The sequence below is a fragment of the Molothrus ater genome, chromosome 1 (genome assembly GCF_012460135.2).
Source record: "Molothrus ater isolate BHLD 08-10-18 breed brown headed cowbird chromosome 1, BPBGC_Mater_1.1, whole genome shotgun sequence".
NCBI classification, from domain to species: Eukaryota; Metazoa; Chordata; class Aves; order Passeriformes; family Icteridae; genus Molothrus; species Molothrus ater.
In genome coordinates this window covers 60,494,793-60,514,382 of record NC_050478.2, presented here as the reverse complement: position 1 = coordinate 60,514,382, position 19,590 = coordinate 60,494,793, and the positions used below count along the sequence as shown (strand labels likewise).

The window sequence follows — 19,590 nt, the reverse complement described above, 5'->3', positions numbered from 1 at the left end:
CACAAGTGGTGATAAACTCCCTCTCTTCCATAAAAAGACCATGACTCTCCTTGGGTAGAAGTACAGTCCCTGATGTAAATATTGCTGAGTGTCTATAGGAACATAACTCACCCCCTTCAAAGAACAGGAGCAGATAACCATCCCTATTGGTTTGTGTCTTGAATTGGATTTGTGGTTACACAGGTGAAGGTCCATTAGGGAGGAAGGTTTAAAAACCTTTGAACATGGCTCATTTGTGACCTAATAAAGCTTTAAATAGTGGTGGTTAGAGGTGAGGCTTTGACCTTTGGCTTGACCTCACTATTCTGTCATTTTCAAAAGATGATGTAAGGCTTCCTCAGTATGAAATAAACAATGTTGTTGAAAACATTTTAATGGCAGTCAAACAAAGCACTTTAAATGTGCAATGTTAATTTGGTGAATAAATCAGCACGGCAGAAGTTAAGTGGAATAAATTTTGTTTCTTGTGTTCATTATTAAAAATAAATAAAAGAAGGCAATGAAATCCTTCTTCCTATAAAGTAATGAATGTACCCTTTAAAATGAAATACTTTAAAATATTTTTATCCCATCAGGCAAAGAGGTACCAGGTAACACAAGACTTAGAGGGAGCGAGAGCAAGCTGGAACAGAGTTACACAGGGTTTTTGTTTAAAGCGCACATAAAGTAGCATTGACTGCTACTCCTTATTTTTAAATATTTTTTATGGTTGTATTTGTGTAGCAGTTGAGACCAGGTGGGTCTGTCAGTACTGTGTGCATCATGCCAACTGAAGGGCAGTTAAAGGATACTTACTGCCCCTCCAGTAAATCCCAATTCACCAAACCCATGTATTTGTAGTAGTGAGGACTTTAATACTGTTATCTGTGCTTGTCAAAAACACAAAAAGGATGGCCTCTTTCTACACTAGTTGCAAGAAACTTTCCTATGCCCAACTTCTAAGATAACTCAGTTGAGCACACAGGCTGCCTGAATTTGGGGGATACAGGAGAAAGCTTGCAAGCCTTGGCTACTGATGTGTTTAGTATTAATTGGAAAAAACAACAGGGTAAAAGAAGGTCACACCTAGGTGCCCAGCTTCCACAACACAGTGATGCAGGAATAGTTACAGGTATTGTACACAGGTAGAATATCTGCCACTGAAATTCAATTGTATCTGCCTGTGAACTGTATAAGGTCAAAATTAAAATCATCTTACTTGCAGCGTATGACAGTGTAGTATTTAACATGAGTGTACTTCTTGGGACAGCGCAGTTGGAGGATAAATTATTTAACCCTTGCTCTCTTCACTACAAGTTACTGATAATGCATTGGTACATTTAAAATCTTAATGCCTTTTAATGTGCTTTTCTGATAATGGCACTTCTAATGAGTGTTTAATTTTTTTTTGCAAATAATACTTTTTACAATGCCTGATAACAAGCACAAACAATAATTAAAGATAATGTTTGTAAGAAACTTAAGAGATACTTTTGTCTAGATGGGATTGTGGTTGGATCCCAGCTAATATCCTCATGTCAGTAAAGTCTACATCAGTTAAGCACAGAATAATCAAAGTTATCTTCATAGCAAAAGCTGGGATTCTTCAACAGAAGACTTACTTGAATTCTCACACCTCAGTTGTGTTGATTGCACCCGTGTTAGTTTAGCAATTCCTGGATATTAAAACTGTGATTAAAAAAAATGTTTTCAGTTAATAAATAACTTCTGTGAAAGCATCAGATTTTGTGGTTTATTACATTATTCAGTGCTGAATTGATGAATTTACAGTAGCCACATTAAATTCAATCTCTCAGATTTACAGAGATTTTCTTCTGACATCTTTATCACTGGAAAAGACAGCACTTCTTTGCATCCACATGTTGATATAGTGTAAGATTTCCATACCCCCAATTAGAGTCCCTTGAATCTAAATCAGATAGATGAGACTACTTGGGCACAGTAATATGCCATCAGTCATTTTGTATTGCCAGTCTTTTATGCTGAGTCAAACATTTTTATCACAAAACAGATCAGAGTGTCTTCCCTGCTTCTGTAATGTGATTACATGCATAATTCTTTATTTCATTTGTTAAGATTTGAAATAGAATTTTTGGAGCTCTTTTACTTCTGTTTATTTAAAACAGTCTTGAAGCCTGAGAAACTGTTTAAATTTCCATCTTGACACAGTCATGGCCAAGTTCCAGTTCATTTTCCTAAGTTACTCTTTAAACAGCTGTTTCACAAACACACACACATCCCCACACACACCCCCACTGCCTGACTTCTCTGTGTCATGAACTCTAAAGAAACTATGTTTACCTGTTCTACTAGATATTAACAACTTAGCTATCTTAAATATTTAAGTATGGTGTTTAGAAGCCCTAAGTTACATTTTAGCATGTGTTTAAAGGGTTTCTAGGTCAAAATTTCCTGCTTAGGTCCTTTCAAGAAGAACCATGAGAAGCTGGTGGTTTAGTCAGTTAATCAGTGAGTGCCAAAGCTGCTTAGCACAACTTGGCTGAAGTTGTGTTGGAATCATGTCCATTATCTTCTGCTGCACCCCTTACTCAACTGGGATGGGGGAAGGCTACTGCTATTACCAAATGTTCAGTGCAATAACAAAGGGGCAGATTCCATCCTTCAACAAAGGACACATATATCTCATCAGGTCATTTAGCTGCCAGGATTCCCTTGTAGTCCAGTGGCAATGTTTTGTGCCACCCAGACTGTGGTACTGGGTATGCAAACAGACTTAAAAAGTTGCTTTAATGCTGTGTGATTTTTCCTTACAGAAAGACACTTGTATCTCATAGCACCATTTATTATCACTATTCAGCACAAACTTAAAACACGGTGATGGAAGGATTTTTCTTTTCCAGTTCAGAAACAAGAGGCATAACCTACCCCTCTCTAACAGCATATTTAGGTTATATTCCACACCTGTATCTCTGATTACTGCTAAGCAGCTGACTCAAGTATGGAGTCTGTGACAGAGTAAGCCACTGAACCTGTGAAACTACCCGACTTGGCATGACAGCTGGTGATTACTTCCACACAGACAATTAAACCAAGTAAGGACAAGCACCACATGAAAATTTATTGTGAAGTGCAGTAAATTATTTTTTTCCTGCTCTCTGATCTACTGAATTATATTACCTCTCTAGTAAAAGATGCTTCTGCCAGTAGGGAGGGAAGGAATCAGCTACTGCATTGCTTTTATGTTTGAGTATGGACAAGCTATGGAAGACAACATATGTCTATTAACCTGGCCTGACTGTGGGATCCAATACAGAATACCATGCCTAAAAAAGTACCTGACAAGTTTCTAAAAGGAAAGACAAAATTTTATTAATAGTTACATAAATGTAGTAATTTCAGCTCAGAAATGGTTCCAGTTACAATACAATAGCATTTGCAATAAATTACATTTTCTAGAAACAGATTCCTAATATAAATTCTGTAATAGCTCACCCATCCACCCACAGGGAGAAGTGCTTTCATACAGAGACAAAATACAGATGTGCAGCTCATCTGCACCTGATTCATAGCCTGTACAAAAATCATTTGCCTTTGTTGCCTCCTTCTTAAAATTTTATTTCTAAATTTTATATTTCCCTCCTTTGCCTTGGGGAGTTAAGGATATAAAAGGTACATGAAATGGGTTTTTCTTTGCTGCAGAAGTATAGGATTAGTATTCAAGTTAGGGATCCCTGATAAGCAATAACTGACATTAAGAAACTAATTCACCTGTATCCCATTTCCTTCTCCTGAAGGAACGTTTTCCTCTCTCAAATCTCACCAAAATGTCAGAAGACTACACTTACTGTTCTTTTATTACCACCACCCTGAAGCTCCATCTGACTACTGCCCATTACCGGAATACAGGGAGCAAAATTAATTTCACTTGAGGTGAGCAGGAATAGAACAGGAATAAATGCAGGAATAGAACATTTCCCTAGGAACTCAATTATTTCAAGAACATTAGAGTATCTGAGGAAAGTTTGCACCAGCACCAAGAACACATGCATGCACTCACTGTCTCACTGTTAAGTTCCTTGCATGTGTGTGAACTTTTGATTGCCCAAAGGAGACAAAAGAAAGGAAAACTGACATTGTATAAGCAAACATCTGACAGCACAAAACAGATGCTTGAACAGCACTTTTATCTGATGCATCTGACAGAGGGAGAGTAAGACTGTTTACCTAAAAGACAGAGTTGATAATCTATTCTTACACACAAAACAAGAATAACCTTTTTCACCTATGTAAATAAACAATTGTCTGTAATTAGACATACTGCATTTTGCTTTGTTTTTCTACTTAATATGACAGGTTGAACCACAGGACAGAGAACTTGGATGTGGATCTCAACAGATTTGCCAAGGTAAACTTTCTTCCATACTGCAGTATGATTCTAGTTAGGAAAAGAAAATCCACAAGACAATTACCTGTTGACAGCCATGGCAGTTTCATGCTGTGTATGTACTGCATTGAATATTACAATTGGATACTGAACCTTTTTAATACTTGGGAAGTTTTTTTCCAAAATACACTCCTTCCTTAAAATGCAAACAAAGGCAGTCCTTTTACATAGCTGGACAATCCCTTGTGCGTGTAAAATCAAGATGCAAATGAAAATCCAGTGCTTGCACTTCAAGGCAATGAGGCACTGCAAGTATCACCACACTGCCTGCCTTCAACGAGAGGCAGTATCTTAGCAGTGCCAAACTGAATTATTCTTTATTTTCAGTAGACTCTGAGCCACACATGACAAGCTATCTGGTCTCCTCTGCTTTTCAGTGCAGATGAGTCTTTTGGGAATTTTACAAATCAGCTGCCAGTACTCTTTCTGTATGTGAAGGAAAACAGTGTGCAGAAGTAAACGTGAGGACTGAGAACCTTCTTGGAATCTATAATAACCTGAAACAAAGGGTTAGAATCCAAATTCTGCCATTGTGTTTGCATTACAGCCAGTTTTCTGACCCTTCATTCAAGGTATGAACTGACATTCTGCAAGAAAGCAGTAGTTCTAGAAGTAACAATTATACTGAATCAAGATACAAGGCTTGCTATAGTCCCTCCTAAATTCCTGACACAAGTGACACAAACTTGCCCAAGTGACACAAACGTGATACTACAAATTCACAGAGCCAGAAATTATTGCTTTCAGCTTCTGTGCAATGCCACATATTAAAAGCAAGCCTGCTCTTATGGTAAGAGGAATAACTTCTTCCAAGCAGGTGGAATAATCAAACTAGAACCAGAAGCAGCTGAAAAATTTAAACTATATTCAACTTTGAAAACACAGCTAAAATACTGTTAGCAACAAAGATGTTAAAGTATCATCAGAGAACTGAATTTTACCAAGCAACTTCCACTTGCTAGGGCCTTATACAATGAGAAACTGGTCTAAATATTTCTCATTTGTTAGAGTGAGAAACACTTAGCCAAATCATGCATATGTTCTCATGGCCCATGAACTTACCAGAGATCCAAAGGATCTGGGCCCACCAATGTGCATCCGTGGGCATGGGAATAGTCCTGGAAATTCTGCAGCATTAAGGAATGCAGATTTATGATTCCTGGAGTTGTTTTACTAGAGAAACAATTCTTCATTTTGGTGGGGTTTGTATGTTTGTTTTTTTTTTTTTTTAAGATATTTCAATACCTTCAAAGAAGAACATCCTAGGTTTCAGCACTGGCTTTAAAAACATAAAATAAACCCAAAAGACATAAGTCACTAATTTCACAAAACTGACAGATGCTGCAGACTGCACTGACATGTCCTAGCAGGTAAGCTTATAGATAAAGGCACACTGGAGACAGTATTTATCAGAAGCATCAGTGGCAGGACAGCACGTACAAACTTGAAATTATTTAGGCAACTTATTTCCTTGTTTAAAATGCATGTTTTCAAGAGAATAATTCCTGAAAAATCCAAATCCCAACATTTGGATTTCAAAGGACAGAAATAAATTACTGTTTTGAGTGGGCTTTAAGTTTTTTCAGGAATGCTTTAAAATGAACGCTGCTTTTATTATGTTAACACATCTGGAGCAGGAACTGAAAGACATCAGAAGCTGACCTTGCTTTTGTTGACCAAGATATTTAAAAATATATATACACACACACACTCACACTCTCAAGAAGAGGGAGAGTGTGATAAAGTAGATTTGTTTCAAGAAATACCCCAAACCCCCCATACACAGAGCTGAAACTTGGTTTCTGAATAAAGCAAATCATACCATTCCTACTGCACTCCTTATGGGAAAAACATAGACAACATCTGTATTAGCCCTTTTTAGCTCTTCACAGCCTCTCCCACCACAATGACTCCTGCAGCCACACAAAGATCTCCAGAAAAATGCAGGGCTGGACACAGGATAAAAATACTCCTCAGTGCTGAATTAGTAGTCTTAGGGACTGTTGCTGACTGCACTTGATAATCAAAAGTATGAAACAAGTTATGAGCATGCTATGTTGCTGCAACTTCTGACCACTGATTTCTTCCAGCCTAGACAGTTCTGACTGTTGCCCAAGTCCAGTAACAAGAGAAGCACAGAAGCCACAGTGTTCAAGCCAGCTACTCTGTTGTGTCAGACTTCAAAGAAAGGATGGAAAAAGCCCCAAAATCCTCAACTACATTATTCCTCATGATGGAAATGGGCTATGTACCCTCCCTGACCCTTCTAAACTGCTCCCCTTGATCTCTATACTCCTCTATTCTCTGATAACAGGTTCTTTACCACTGGATTAAAAAAAACCAAAACAACAAAACAAACCCCCAAAGCATTAAAAACCTCTTCAAAAATGCTCCCAGAGGAATGCTTTCTCCATCAAAACACATCTTCCTCCATCGCAGTCCTAGACTTCAGTACATCAGTAGAGTAGCCCCAGGAAAAGCTGATGTCATGGCTAAACAGTACCACTGATACAGATGCTCCACAGTGAAGCCTGTGTATAAAAGTCAGGTCTTCAGTTCAGGATTTCAAAAGCAGTATTGGGGACATGATTTCAAAGCCTAACAAGCAGACTGTGAAGAAATTACCCAGACTGTGAACAAGAATGTCAGAACTGCAATACACCTACCCTTGCCAAAGACCAAAAAGGATCTCTTTAGGCCAATACACCCAGTCACTCAATAGCCAGAGAAAAACAGTCAAACAATCTTATGTTCAAGCTAAAACATTGCTCAGTACCAATTACCATGACAACGAAAGTACAATGAACCTCCTGCTCCACACAGGGTAGGTGCCACAAACATTTCATTGCACAAGTGCCCAGCGCATCCTTTAATTGGGCACTTGATGCTGACAGATGGAAACTCAGCTGAGCATTCAGTCTTAAAAGGTCCAGAGCTCCTCAAAGTGATCTAAAAAGATTGTTTGGGATGCTCAAAATGCTTCTCAAGGTGCATCACACCAAGTCCTTCCTGCTACAGTTTCCTGGATGGACATGGCAGAGCCAAAGCAATTTGATCATTACAGAAGCAACCTAAGGCTGGATTTCCCTGAAGACATCACACCTCCTATGTGAATACAGGGGATGTTGCATCCTACAGGACACAGATATACCATGTTACATTACAGCTGATCCAGTGCAACTGCTCCAGATTTTAACTTTCTCTGAAAATAAGAATGTTTTCACCCAATGAACACTATCCTAGAAAAGGAAGTCCCAAAGTACAGATGGATAAAGACAATGCACTAAAAATGCCCTTTGTGTTTCCATCCTAAACTAAAATTAAGATGGAGCCTGTGGCCACATATTGCTCTCTATAATTGTAAGGAACTTCATCTATATTGGCTTTTGCTGTTGTAAATCACACCACTTCTCAAAGAGAGCATGAGGAGCACATATGAATCTGTATGCGGTTGTTAGTTACCATAGTTTATAGCAGAACAGCCCTGGCTAGTTTTGTAGCAGTGATATAGAAAAAAAGGCCTTCTGAAGTTCAAACATTCAGCACAGAACATGCAAGGAATAAGATGTGCTTTTTCTTGTTCCTAGAATGGTGACAAGAGGAGTTAGCTGACCATCTAATCCTTTCTCCCTCCCTCTGCCTTCCCCTACCTGTGCTAAAAATTTACACTTTAATCTGCAATTAGTTGATATTTTAGGAAGATTTTGGTTCTGGAAAAACAGAAGTGGGCCAACATGTTTCAGATGTGTCGCACCAGTGTGTTCTGTGCTTTTACCCTCATTCAGTTATCTGTCTTTGGAGCTGTAGTTGAAGGAAACTCCATTTCTGATGGACCCATTTATAAGTGTTCTAGAATTCTCTCTTTCGATCTTTTCTCTGCTGAAGATAGTGTCCTGATCACTGTCAAACTCTGACTCAGAGACCATCAGACTGGAATTGTGTTCTGTACTTCTGTGTTTTATACCTGACAATAAAAAAGCAAAACAAACTCATTAGAAAGGCTTGGATTTTTAGTAGCATATTACCATCTTCTCCCCTGCTGTGATATGAAAAGCAAGTGAAAACATTCCCTGAAGTGCAATGTAACAGCACACAGCACACACCAATACAAAAACTGACTTTAGAAGTATCATATACAATTTCAGATACTTTTATGACTTCATTGCAGGCCCATCAGTTTATAACTCTGAAATGTGAATATATGTATTTAAATTTAAATGTAGTTGAACAACTGAATTATCTTAGTACACACCCAACATATTATTAGTATCTTGAATCTGGAATCAATCTGTCCACTCAATGACCTTATTAACATGACTGGCAATGAAAGGTCAAGATTTCTACAGAAACATTATCTCTGTATCTAGGACAGCAATTTCTCAGAATGATTTTGCTTCCTTGGATTCCAACATTTCCCTTGCTAAAAACTGAAAGTCAGGTAAATTAAAAGACATGTAAACAGCAGCTGAAATCTACTGATGTCTAACAGGGCACTGATGGGTCAGGAGGGAACTGCTGTGCAGCCACAAAACCAGCTCCAAATTAAAGCATGTGCTGAGGAGGAAGGCTCACATGGAGAAAATCTGTGGGGCAATTGAATGTTCTAAATTAAGATAAACTCTGAAGCTCAGAGCAGAGGCTGAGCCCAAGGCTTTATCAAAGGAATTAACTGATTCTCCCACAACCACTTCACTGTCTGTCTCTACCATTCCCAAACTTGTAGGCCTGCTTCTGGGCTCCTCCTGCCTACAGGTATCAATTCAGACACACTGGCTGCAGATTTGGAGGGTGAGCTCCTGGGCTGCCATACAGCACCTACCATATTTGGGCCGTAGCTCCATCCTCTCCTGTTCGTCTATGTTATCTAGGATGGTATATTTTGTTTTCTTTCTTATCTTTGTCCTCTTCCGGCTAAAAAGATAGTAACCAAAAAGACATTTAATTCTCATGTACACACATAAATCTGCCCCCTGCTTCCTTTTCACATACATACACCAATATACAGAATGTTATTGTATTTTCTCACCTCTACTTAAAAATATTGCTAGTTTATACCTGAGTAAGGCAGTTGTACAATATGGACGAGACAGTATAGCTAATTTTCACTGATATAAAAAGATGAAGAAAGCAAGGCAGATTGATTTGCTCTCCTAAGCCACAGTTTGTTCAATTTCAGCATAGTAACTACAAACATGGTAGATGAATATTCATGTGCCCCACAGTTCACAGTGGAGAAGCTACCTTACTGCTCAGCCAGCATTACAGCAACAGCCAGCCTTGGCCTCCCCTCCATGATCTTCTGTAGAATTCATCTGGCACCTCAAAGTTTTTAAAAACTCCAAATCTCCAGCCAAATCTTGAGTCTACACTGTCTTTTTCATGTGGTTTCCACAAGGCAAAGGGAATCTCTTGACATTCTGTCCCATGGTGTAATTCCCTCCTCTTTTTCACACGGATCTGTATCAACCAGCCCTCACTCTCAGGCACAAGCCACATGAGGAGAAAGGACAAAAGCAACTGAACTTACAAAAAAATCCCTCAAATAATCATCCAATATGCACAAGCCTGTGAGGCTCCACCCCGCACTGTGGGAGTGGAATGGGACACACTTTACTATTTAAAGTTTTCTATTTACAGCGCTGTTCCTTCAACCATAAAAAATAAAATTGGTATCAACTCCTACACATCCTTTACATATTGCAAAGACACCCTAGAAAAAGATGAAAACCCAGAAAGATTGTGATGGCATTTTATTTTTGCTAACACCTGAACAAATTATCTATTTGCTAAGTTGTTTGAGCTGCAGCAAAAACACTTGCTCTCATGACAGAAATTGCAGGGGCTTGTCACTTGAAAGAGAATTTCTTATCAGCTCACTAGGGAAGACTGGAGGGGAGGCAGGGAGGGAAACAACATTCAGTAGTATGAATGCTCCTGTTTAAGGAAAGAGGAAGCAAGAAGTCTGCATGACTGAGATCACTAGAGTAAGCCTTGCCTGTAAGCCACATGTAGCCTGGGCATCCACCCTTCTTGTCCAAAGCATAAAATAGATTGGGAGCAGATCCTTTCCCATGGCCTAGAACACTCCTACATCAGTGACCTTCAGGGTGTGCCTTTTATTTTTTTAGCACGGAGTACCTGCAGGTCTCAGTAGGAGACTGAAGATCTGCAGTATACTCTCAGCATTTTAACATCAATTATCACTTAATATGAAGGATACTGCAACATCAACTTTTTGGTTTTCATAATGCAGAAGAACACAGACACACAAATGGATACTCCTTTTTTTCAAAAGAAGGATGTGTCTACAGAAACAGCTACAGGAAGCTCCTCGCATGTCCAAAATGAGCTCAGTGGTTTAGTGCTATGGACTGGACTAAAACGTGGCAGTTGTGTGCAATTTTTGTGTGTACCCCATCAAAAAGAAACACAAATCATGTACCTTTTACAGCAGCAGATGCAGAACCAGGCAAGCCCTACCATGACCACAATGAAAATAAAAACAGATACAGTCACATAGAGTATACTCCACTCTGAAAAAAGAAACACAACAGTGCTTTGTAAGGTCATATGAATAGAATAACTTCTAATACAACTCCATTAAAATAACCAATCCTGAGGAATGGGGAGTGACAACAGGAATGTAGGAAAACTCAGCACCAACATATTCTTGGATGAATTCCTAAAAATCTTTAAGCTTTAAGATTAAAAGTGCACATTAGATATACTATTAGATATCAGATACTCTCAAATAGCTTTCACCACCTCAAGATATCTGAAGTCTATGTGGGAACTGACAGTCCTGCAAAGGGTCGTGGTTATCACCTCAGTTATCATTCCCTAACCGAAATAAAAAGAGGTGCTCTGGGTCTGGCACTTTAGTAGTGCTTCGTAAGAGGAGCTGTTAGAGTAGATCCTTCTAGCTCCACATTTATATTTATAAATCTAGGTAAACAGGAAAGGATATAGAGAGATGTGCAATCATTTGAACTCCAACATGTGTGTACTCACAGTTGTCAGTGTTATCAGGTTCTAAAGGTCAGTATTGTTCAGTCTGGAAGACTGATGTCTTTTTTGCTTAGATGAGATCATATTCTGTCACAGAAGCATCAACCACCCACTCAGAGAAATTGAAATAGTTTCCTCTTTTCCAGCTTTGCAACAGTTCTACTCAAAAGCTTTGCAATGCCCATGTTATTCAACAAACCCTCCAACTGGCCCCAAATTGTTTCAAAATCTCCCTCCCATTACCAAGTTTTCACATTATTTGATCAAATAGTGATTCTCTTCAAAATTTAGGCTACTCCTGTCAAGAAATTTCAAGAAATCATTCAAGAATCATTTCAAGAAATTATTCAAATATCTTTCTATAGAAAGGTATTGTTGGGCTGGAAAACACAGACTGTTCTAGTCTCCCCTCAGCATCTACCTCTTAAGTATTCCCCATTCTGAGGACAAATAATCAAGAGTCTCACATGACAAGTTACTCTTGAAAGACATCCCACAACACCCAAACTTACCACAATTACTCTCTCCATCATTGAGATAACGATGAATCAAGTTTTCCATCCACAGCTGGTAGCAAATGCAGCGCTTTGTTATGGGGTCACAGTGCCCATGTCCAGAGCATTTCAAAAGACAGGCTAAGAACAGAACCAAACACAGGGTCTGTTGTGTAAAGGAACAACTTTTCATACATCCTCTTAATGTTAGACTAGATTGGTGGCAAAGCATCTGGCTCATAACACTGTGATATGTTTTGAAACTCCCCTTCCTTTGGGGTTATGTGTCAAATAGATCTACAGTCTAGCAGACTGCTGGTTGTGTGAAGAAAGAATGTAATCAAAGTATATTTATAATAGAACAACAACCTTTTCAACCAGTAAATAAAGACAGAATTTACTGCACAATCAATGACTATTTTATCACCAGAGCTTGCTTACTTTGTTTGTACTTGAATTGTTGTGTCCTGATTTTAAATTATGGAGAAGTTATGTCTGTAATACCTAAGGATCATAAAGGGTTGACATTACTAGTGAAGCTTAAAATAAGCTTAGAAGTTCAAGCATCTTTTGGGGCAAAATAAAGACTTCATTATAGGAAACCCCAACGGCCTGTGTATATTGTAAAGATTAGAAGACTAGGTGGTAACACTGATATCATCCATTTTGCCTGATACAGGCAGACAAGAACAAGTTAGATTACAAGCCTATTTACTGTAAAAGCCCTGAAGGAAGCATAGACATGAAACATATCTACTTTATGGCTATATTAAGTTTTGCACATCTTGTAAGAAAATGTATCTTTATCCTCATATCCTCATTATCCTTAAATATACCTTTAAGGTATCTATCCTCATTCCACAGGCCTTCCTGATGCAGACCAGATTAAGATGTGCCTGCTGATACAGATGGCATCTTTTAAGAGTGACTGACACCAGTCTACCTACCACAAATCATGAAGCATTATAGGTATTGTCCTCAACATCATCTTTTGTAAAGCTACCAAGCCCAGACACCAGATGGCAGCCAGAAAGACTTCATGCAGTGTTTCCAGGTGCTGCGTTAGCCAAATGTCTGCAAAGTTCTGAGATGGGCAAGCACAATCAAAACATACCAGCTGTGTCAACTCGCAGGACTTTAAAAAGCAGGAAGTCAGCCTTCTGTTTCAAAAGCTGCACGTGCAGAGTCCGTGAGACATCTGATGCCTTGATCACCGTGGAAGGATGCCCATTCTGCACATAGAACACAACTGCAGTGCTGCAGAAAGAACAGCTAAGGTCAGGACTGCTGTCACAGACCACTTTTGTAATGCATTTAGCAATAAAGTATAAAGGCATATCGCGTTTAGTCTTTTTGGCTTCTGGAAAGCCAACATCACTACTGATAAAGACTAGAGAACTCTGTCTGTGGAGCCCTGAACTGATCTTCATTCTGAGCTGGGAACACCAGCAGTTCTTGGGATTCTCAGTTTCACAGACAATAGAGAAGGATAACCGCAAATATAATTCCTCCTTGGTCTTCCTGACTTTTGCTTTAAATATGTATACAGTTGCTTTCTCCACTGTCATATAAAGCCTGTCACAAAACACTCTGAAGCAATTTCACTAAATTTAGGAAACTGAATTTAATAGGAGAAAAAGCTCAGAAGCAAAGGATCCAGAGAATTTAATGTGGAAGCCCTTCTGCCCTGCCATCCACAACTTGTAAGTTGGGTGGTGCTGATCTCACCCTGTATCAGACACTTCAGGGAACATTTTAATTTGAATTTGAACAATTTAATTTGAAAAGCTGTGATTAGAAATACCATAGCTATAAATGGTAGACTTTCCACACTGTGTTTTTAAATTTTAAGAAGCTCCCCAAAAGCTAAACAAACATCAAAATGGGTTTTAAATTACAAAGTGGTTGACAACAGGTAATTTAAAGCTAACTCATGTAAACAGCTTCTACCAATCATGCTGAGAAGTTTCTCAGGGTACACACAGCCATCTCTAGCATTCTACACCAAATGGAGGGAGTATTTCTTCTTCATGGTAAAATACCACAATTAAGAGAATCCACTGGGGAGTTTTCTGTGCAAAAAATAGATTTTCATCACCAGTTACCTCAGAAAATGTTTATAAAATATTAAGAATATCAAAACCATGGAGAAGAAGTAGAAAAAAAAGGGGAAATAAAATGGGCTTGATTAAACAGAGTTGGAACATTACTTTGAAATACAATACATGCTTCACTATGAGAAAGTCTGTTTATCTAACTCCATCCAACATTTGGAAAAAATAGCAGCACAGTATGGAATAAAGACACTGAAATATATATGCATGCACTTTCTTTAAAGGAAAAAGAAAAAATTTGTCCAGAAGAAATAGGATTTTTTTTTAAAACAAAACACATCAGTTCTGGGCGTCTACAGAGTTTACTTCGTCAATTTTCTACCACAGATGGAATTCACCTTTTAAAGTACATTCTGTTGAGAAGTATAGCATTTTTTGTCATCTTAGGAAAGATTATTTTACAACTAATTATGAGCAGTGAGAGAGGCAAAGTAAATCACAAGTATTTCTGGCACAACAGGACATCTTTGTACCTTATATCCGAGTAGGCTTGTATCTTCTGAACTTTGATATCTGAATCCAAAACATTCAGCAGTACAGCCAACTGTCTCACCAGAGTGTCCTTCTGCTGCTCACTTAACTGTCCCACTCCAACCTGCAGGATCAGCTCCACCAGGCCACTCCTTTTGGGATCTGACAGAAGAAGAACATGCTATTCCTTCAGAGACTGGCAAGTATTTCAGTACCAACATGCAGTGCTTGACAGTATTTATTAACACTATAGTTTTCTGCGTAAGACCCCTATCACTGATAAGCCAACTCTTTTGTGTTCTTAGAGTAGTACTCAGCTTATTTTGTCACATTATCTATGAAACAAACCTGGTGAGTCCTAAGATAGTAACCCATCTTCTCAATAGAAATAAAGTACTTCAGAGGGTGCATTTCAGCATTTACACATTTCTGTGCAGAAAAGCAACTTCTGCTCTCCTAAGTGCTGCCTGCCATCCTGAAGTCAGAGGTAAGCACTAGATGAGTCCAATTATCAAGTTCCCTGCTAGTAATCTACTGCTGACAACTCCGGAAAAGGGAGCCAAAGATGGACTTGTAGCATGCAAGACAGAGAACAAGTCTAAATGAGGATGGTAAATTTGAGAAATATCAGGTATGTTTACCCTGCCTACCCTTACAAACTGAGGTTTCTGTTACATGGTGCTCGAACTTCTAGAGTGCCTTGCAAACAAAACAAACTTCACAGATATCTCATGAGAATCATAATCCAATTACTATGACTACATTAAACAGTAAACTGAGGAACAAAAATAAAATCATTGCCCCAAAGCCAGATAAACAAGGTGTCTCTGACAGAGCCAAGATTTCAGACTCTTTTCCTGAGACTTCAACTTCCATCATTTAGCTATTTCATCTGCATTTAAAACCCCCTGAAATTCTTAAGAGGAATTTTTTGGTCTTTCAGGATGAAAGGAGAAAAACAAACAAAACCACACTTTTAACCACCAAACAGCAGCATTTGTACTTGAATTTAATGGTCAGCACCCATCTCTTTCTATTGGTCAAACTAATTAACAACTAGAAAAAGAAACAAAAAACCTAAAATTAATGAGAAGCAACAAAAGCCTAATGAAAATATTAACTAGTAAGTATAATTTTTATTTATTTATGGTCCTAACTGTGGCAACTGTAGTAGTTAAGAATCCTTATGTCACTTTTTAACACACTTGGGCCTAGTCACAGAACAGTAACAAGGCAGAAAGAGAGAGACCTGTTTGCTCTGTGTTTTAACTTGAGAGATTCTCATCAACATCTGAATAAATAAGTGAAGAGGAGAACAAAGATGTGGTATTCACAACATGTCGATGACCTTTTAATTGTCATACCAGGCCGAACTTCAACAGTTGCTGAATCAACATCTGAGTCTCCCTTAGCATCTGTCACTTTCAAGTGGAAAATATAGGTTCCTTCCACAAGGTTAGTTAGCTGCAGTACTGCCTCGTGGTCTGAGCCATGGATCACATCCTGCAAAAACAAGGTCCAGAATAGTTACACCTTCAGAGAAAGATTTCATTTGCAGGTTTCATTATCAAGTCAGCTATCTGGTATGTTGCTGTGTGTTCTTGCTTTGACTTTTGGGACAAATGTGACCTAGCCAGAGTTAATAGCAGAGTAATGAAATTTGACAGCGATAGTTAATGAGGATGTCTGCACACTATGGATATTTTCATTAAAAATACCCAAAGAGAGAACAGCTGACAATTTGAAGAACTTATCTTCTTGAAAATCCAAGACAGTTACATTATTATTTCCCAATTCTATTCTGGTATCCTTAGTTCTGCTTCCTTAATTCCTAATTTTTTCTCCTTGGAGTTCATGCATTTTCAACTATCAACTCTGCCAGCTATATTTAGGCTAAACCTCTTCAATTCTTACAGCTTCATGTAAATTTCTTCTCGCAGTTTTTTTTATGACTTGGCTTCTTCTCCTCTCCCAGTACTTGCTGATTTACTGATATTGCTGATCTTCCTGAGACCAAAGAGCTATCCACAAAACTTTTTGCAAATAGGGAAAAAAATTATCCCAGTTTTATTAGCTGACACATAACTGAAGTTTATCCTCAGGTATTTCTGCTGTCTGCCCCGCTCAGAGAGCAGAATTCCCTGCCCTAACACCCCAGGCTAATCGTCTGCCAGGGAAGGTGCCTACACATGTAATGCCAAAGACCATTTTTACCTTAAACTTTACCTCATATGCTACCAGGCAGGAATCCTTAATCTTTACTGGTACTTGCTCTCTCAGACCCTCCCTCCTTTGGACTATCTGGGTTTCAGATTTATTTTTCTCTAAAACACATTAGCTTCATGCTATCACCAATTGCTCTGCATTGCTGCAGTCCTTAGTTACTATATTCTCTAGCTGTACTGAAAATATCTCCAGCCTCTTGAACTACAGCATTACAGAGAGCAGGAGAGACAAACCAGAAACAGGGAGCACACCTGACAGCATCTTATGGGTCATACCTGCTCTCCCTGCTGCAGTTATGTGCACAACAAAAGCCAAATTACGTTACAACCTTCAAGAAACTTACCCCAGCTGCTGGGCTTTGACCATCCCGAATCCACAAATATGACACAATCCCCTGGTCATCAGCAGACCCTGAGCCATCCAAGGTAACAGAGTTGTTTGGAAGCACTAGAACATGCTTCCCACCAGCATGTGCCCGGGGTGGACTGTTGTTTTCTAGCCATAAAAATAGTGGAGAAGGATTTGCTTTCAAAACATGTGACATGCCATTGTCAATACACCCACATTCCAATTCTTCACCTGACAATTACAGACAATAACAACAGAACCTCATATCAAAGCTACAGGGAAAGGATGAGTTGGCATACAAAATCTGGCTCTGAGCATACTGCAGTTCAGGAGAAAGATCTTTTTCAAAAAGCATTGTGGGATATTCTATTTATAGCCCCACAATAACTTAAGCATCAGATCTTCTCAGTCAAGCAAAAAGATTTTCTGCCTACTTAGAAACACAGCACAGCGTGAGATCACCATGCTGGGACCTTTTCAGCTGGAAAATCACTTATTACCCAATAGAAGCTTGTGCAAGATCTTGTATCTTCAAAATGCCTGTATTTAGGCAAAATGCAATCAGGAAACTTAAGAGCAAGTCTAATTCCCAAATGTTTTTTCTCACCACTAGCAGTGGAACTACGACATGCATAGGGCATATGGTGAAGAAAAGCCAAAGAAGGATGAACATGCTCTCTTTTCAGAAACTAGACATCACTGATTTTTTTCAGAACACAACCAGTAAGCCACGGCTCAAGGAAGCTGTGGGGCTGAGTGAAATACCTCACTGTACACAATCAGCTGGACATAAATAATCAATCCCAGGCAGATCTCAAGGGTGTTGTCTGTTAACAACAGACGGTTGTGCCTCTTCCAAGTAAAATCAGTTGACTAAACTAGGCTACTGGAAAACTGTGTATTTTTAATATCAAACCCGTGCCTGTAGACAGAACTTTATTGTGGCTACACTTCACAGCACAAACAAGACCATGGACATATTTGGGCAGAGCTGTTGCCACATACTTCTAACTGAACACTAACTGAAACTCTGAAACAGTTCAAGCAATGTTGCACATGAGTAAAACAAAGTTCAGCTTCTTCTCCAAGATGCACATGGGTGACAGCAATGCCGATCCCAAGTATAATTTGGGCAGAGACTAGATTGGGAATAGTCAGCAAAATGCCTCTAATCCTTGAAGGACTTGGGGTGTTGACTGACAAGAAGCTCAGCATGACCCAGCAATGTGCACTTGCAGTCCAGAAAGCCAACTGCATCCTGGGCTTGCTGAAGTCAACACATCCCTGGAAGTGTCCAAGGCCAGACTGGATGGGGCTTTGAGCTACCTGGTCTAGTGGAAGGTGTCCCAGCCTATGGCAGGAGGTTTGGAACAAGATGATTTTCAAGGTCCCTCCAAACCCAAACCACTCTATGATACTGTGATTTTCCTAAAGCCTCTTCTACAGCTTTCATGTTGGGGAAAAAACTCACAAAATGTAAAATACCCCACACTACAGCAACTGTTTCTCTGTATAATTAAAAAAAACAAACAAACAACCCCAACAAAAATAAACCCACCACAAGAACACACCACCAAAAAAAAAAAACCCCAAACCTAATAAAACAACTAAACAAACAACCCAGGTCTTTTAATATTAAATTTTTAAGTGGAACTTGGTTCACTGAGATGTCACTTGGATGTTACTTTAAAATCCACAGTGAAACTGCTTTTCTGCTCAAAGCTTAATTTCAAAGATAAAATAAAAAAGTACCTTAATGATGTAGACATACAATTGTCAAAAATATTATTTTGGAGCATGTTTATTATAACTAATTTTGCATATATTGAACATTGAAACAGCTTGCAACAAAGGAAATTAATTCTTCAAAGGAAATTAATTAATACTAGTTCACTACAAAAGAGCCGTTTTCTTAAACACATATGAAATATAACACCAAATATGTTACACCTTTCTGTTCTGATTTCCTTCACATTACACTAGCGAATGAATGAAGTGTCCAGTTGCACACCCTGCCCTAAGAGGCAGCAGCCAGGCTTACCTTCCTTCACAGTAATGGAGAGCACAGATGCACTGCTCAAGCCCTGCTGGTCTTTCACAGTCAGCCTGAAGTGATAGGTGCCAACCTGGAGACCAGTCACGGTTGCTACTGCCTTGTCAGCGTTTTCCATCTGTACAGAGCTTGGCCCACTGAAATAAAACATCTCACAAAAATAACTGTGCCCAGCCAGCCAAACTGTGACTTCAGCAGCATTGCTCAGGCCTTTTGATTTTGTGTGTTATAGTTCTACTACTGCTGTAGGCACTGATGGCTAAAGAACCATTTGAGACATGAGATTAGTTCAGAGAATTCATTAATGCCTTTTCTCAAGACATTCAAAGCACCCAAGCACATATCCTCACCTATCAGAAGAGTAGAAAACACCCCCAGAAGTTCAACCTCATCACAGCTCTAGCTCATGACAGCATGAAAATAGAACTATAACTAATATTTCATGCAAATTGTATTGCTCTAAGAGCCACT

At 38.9% G+C, this 19,590-nt stretch overlaps 1 protein-coding gene across 1 annotated transcript in view; it reads right to left on the bottom strand.

Annotated features, from left to right (window-relative positions):
• Positions 1-3,304: 3,304 nt before the first annotated feature.
• Positions 3,305-19,590, bottom strand: part of KIAA0319 (KIAA0319 ortholog) — a 56,870-nt gene continuing 40,584 nt past the window's right edge. The window contains 9 exon segments of the mRNA XM_036379280.2: positions 3,305-8,369; positions 9,225-9,316; positions 10,848-10,938; positions 11,926-12,048; positions 13,022-13,164; positions 14,495-14,654; positions 15,857-15,995; positions 17,062-17,213; positions 19,108-19,256. Of these exon segments, the coding sequence (XP_036235173.1) occupies positions 8,191-8,369; positions 9,225-9,316; positions 10,848-10,938; positions 11,926-12,048; positions 13,022-13,164; positions 14,495-14,654; positions 15,857-15,995; positions 17,062-17,213; positions 19,108-19,256 (1,228 nt within the window). The 3' untranslated portion in view covers positions 3,305-8,190.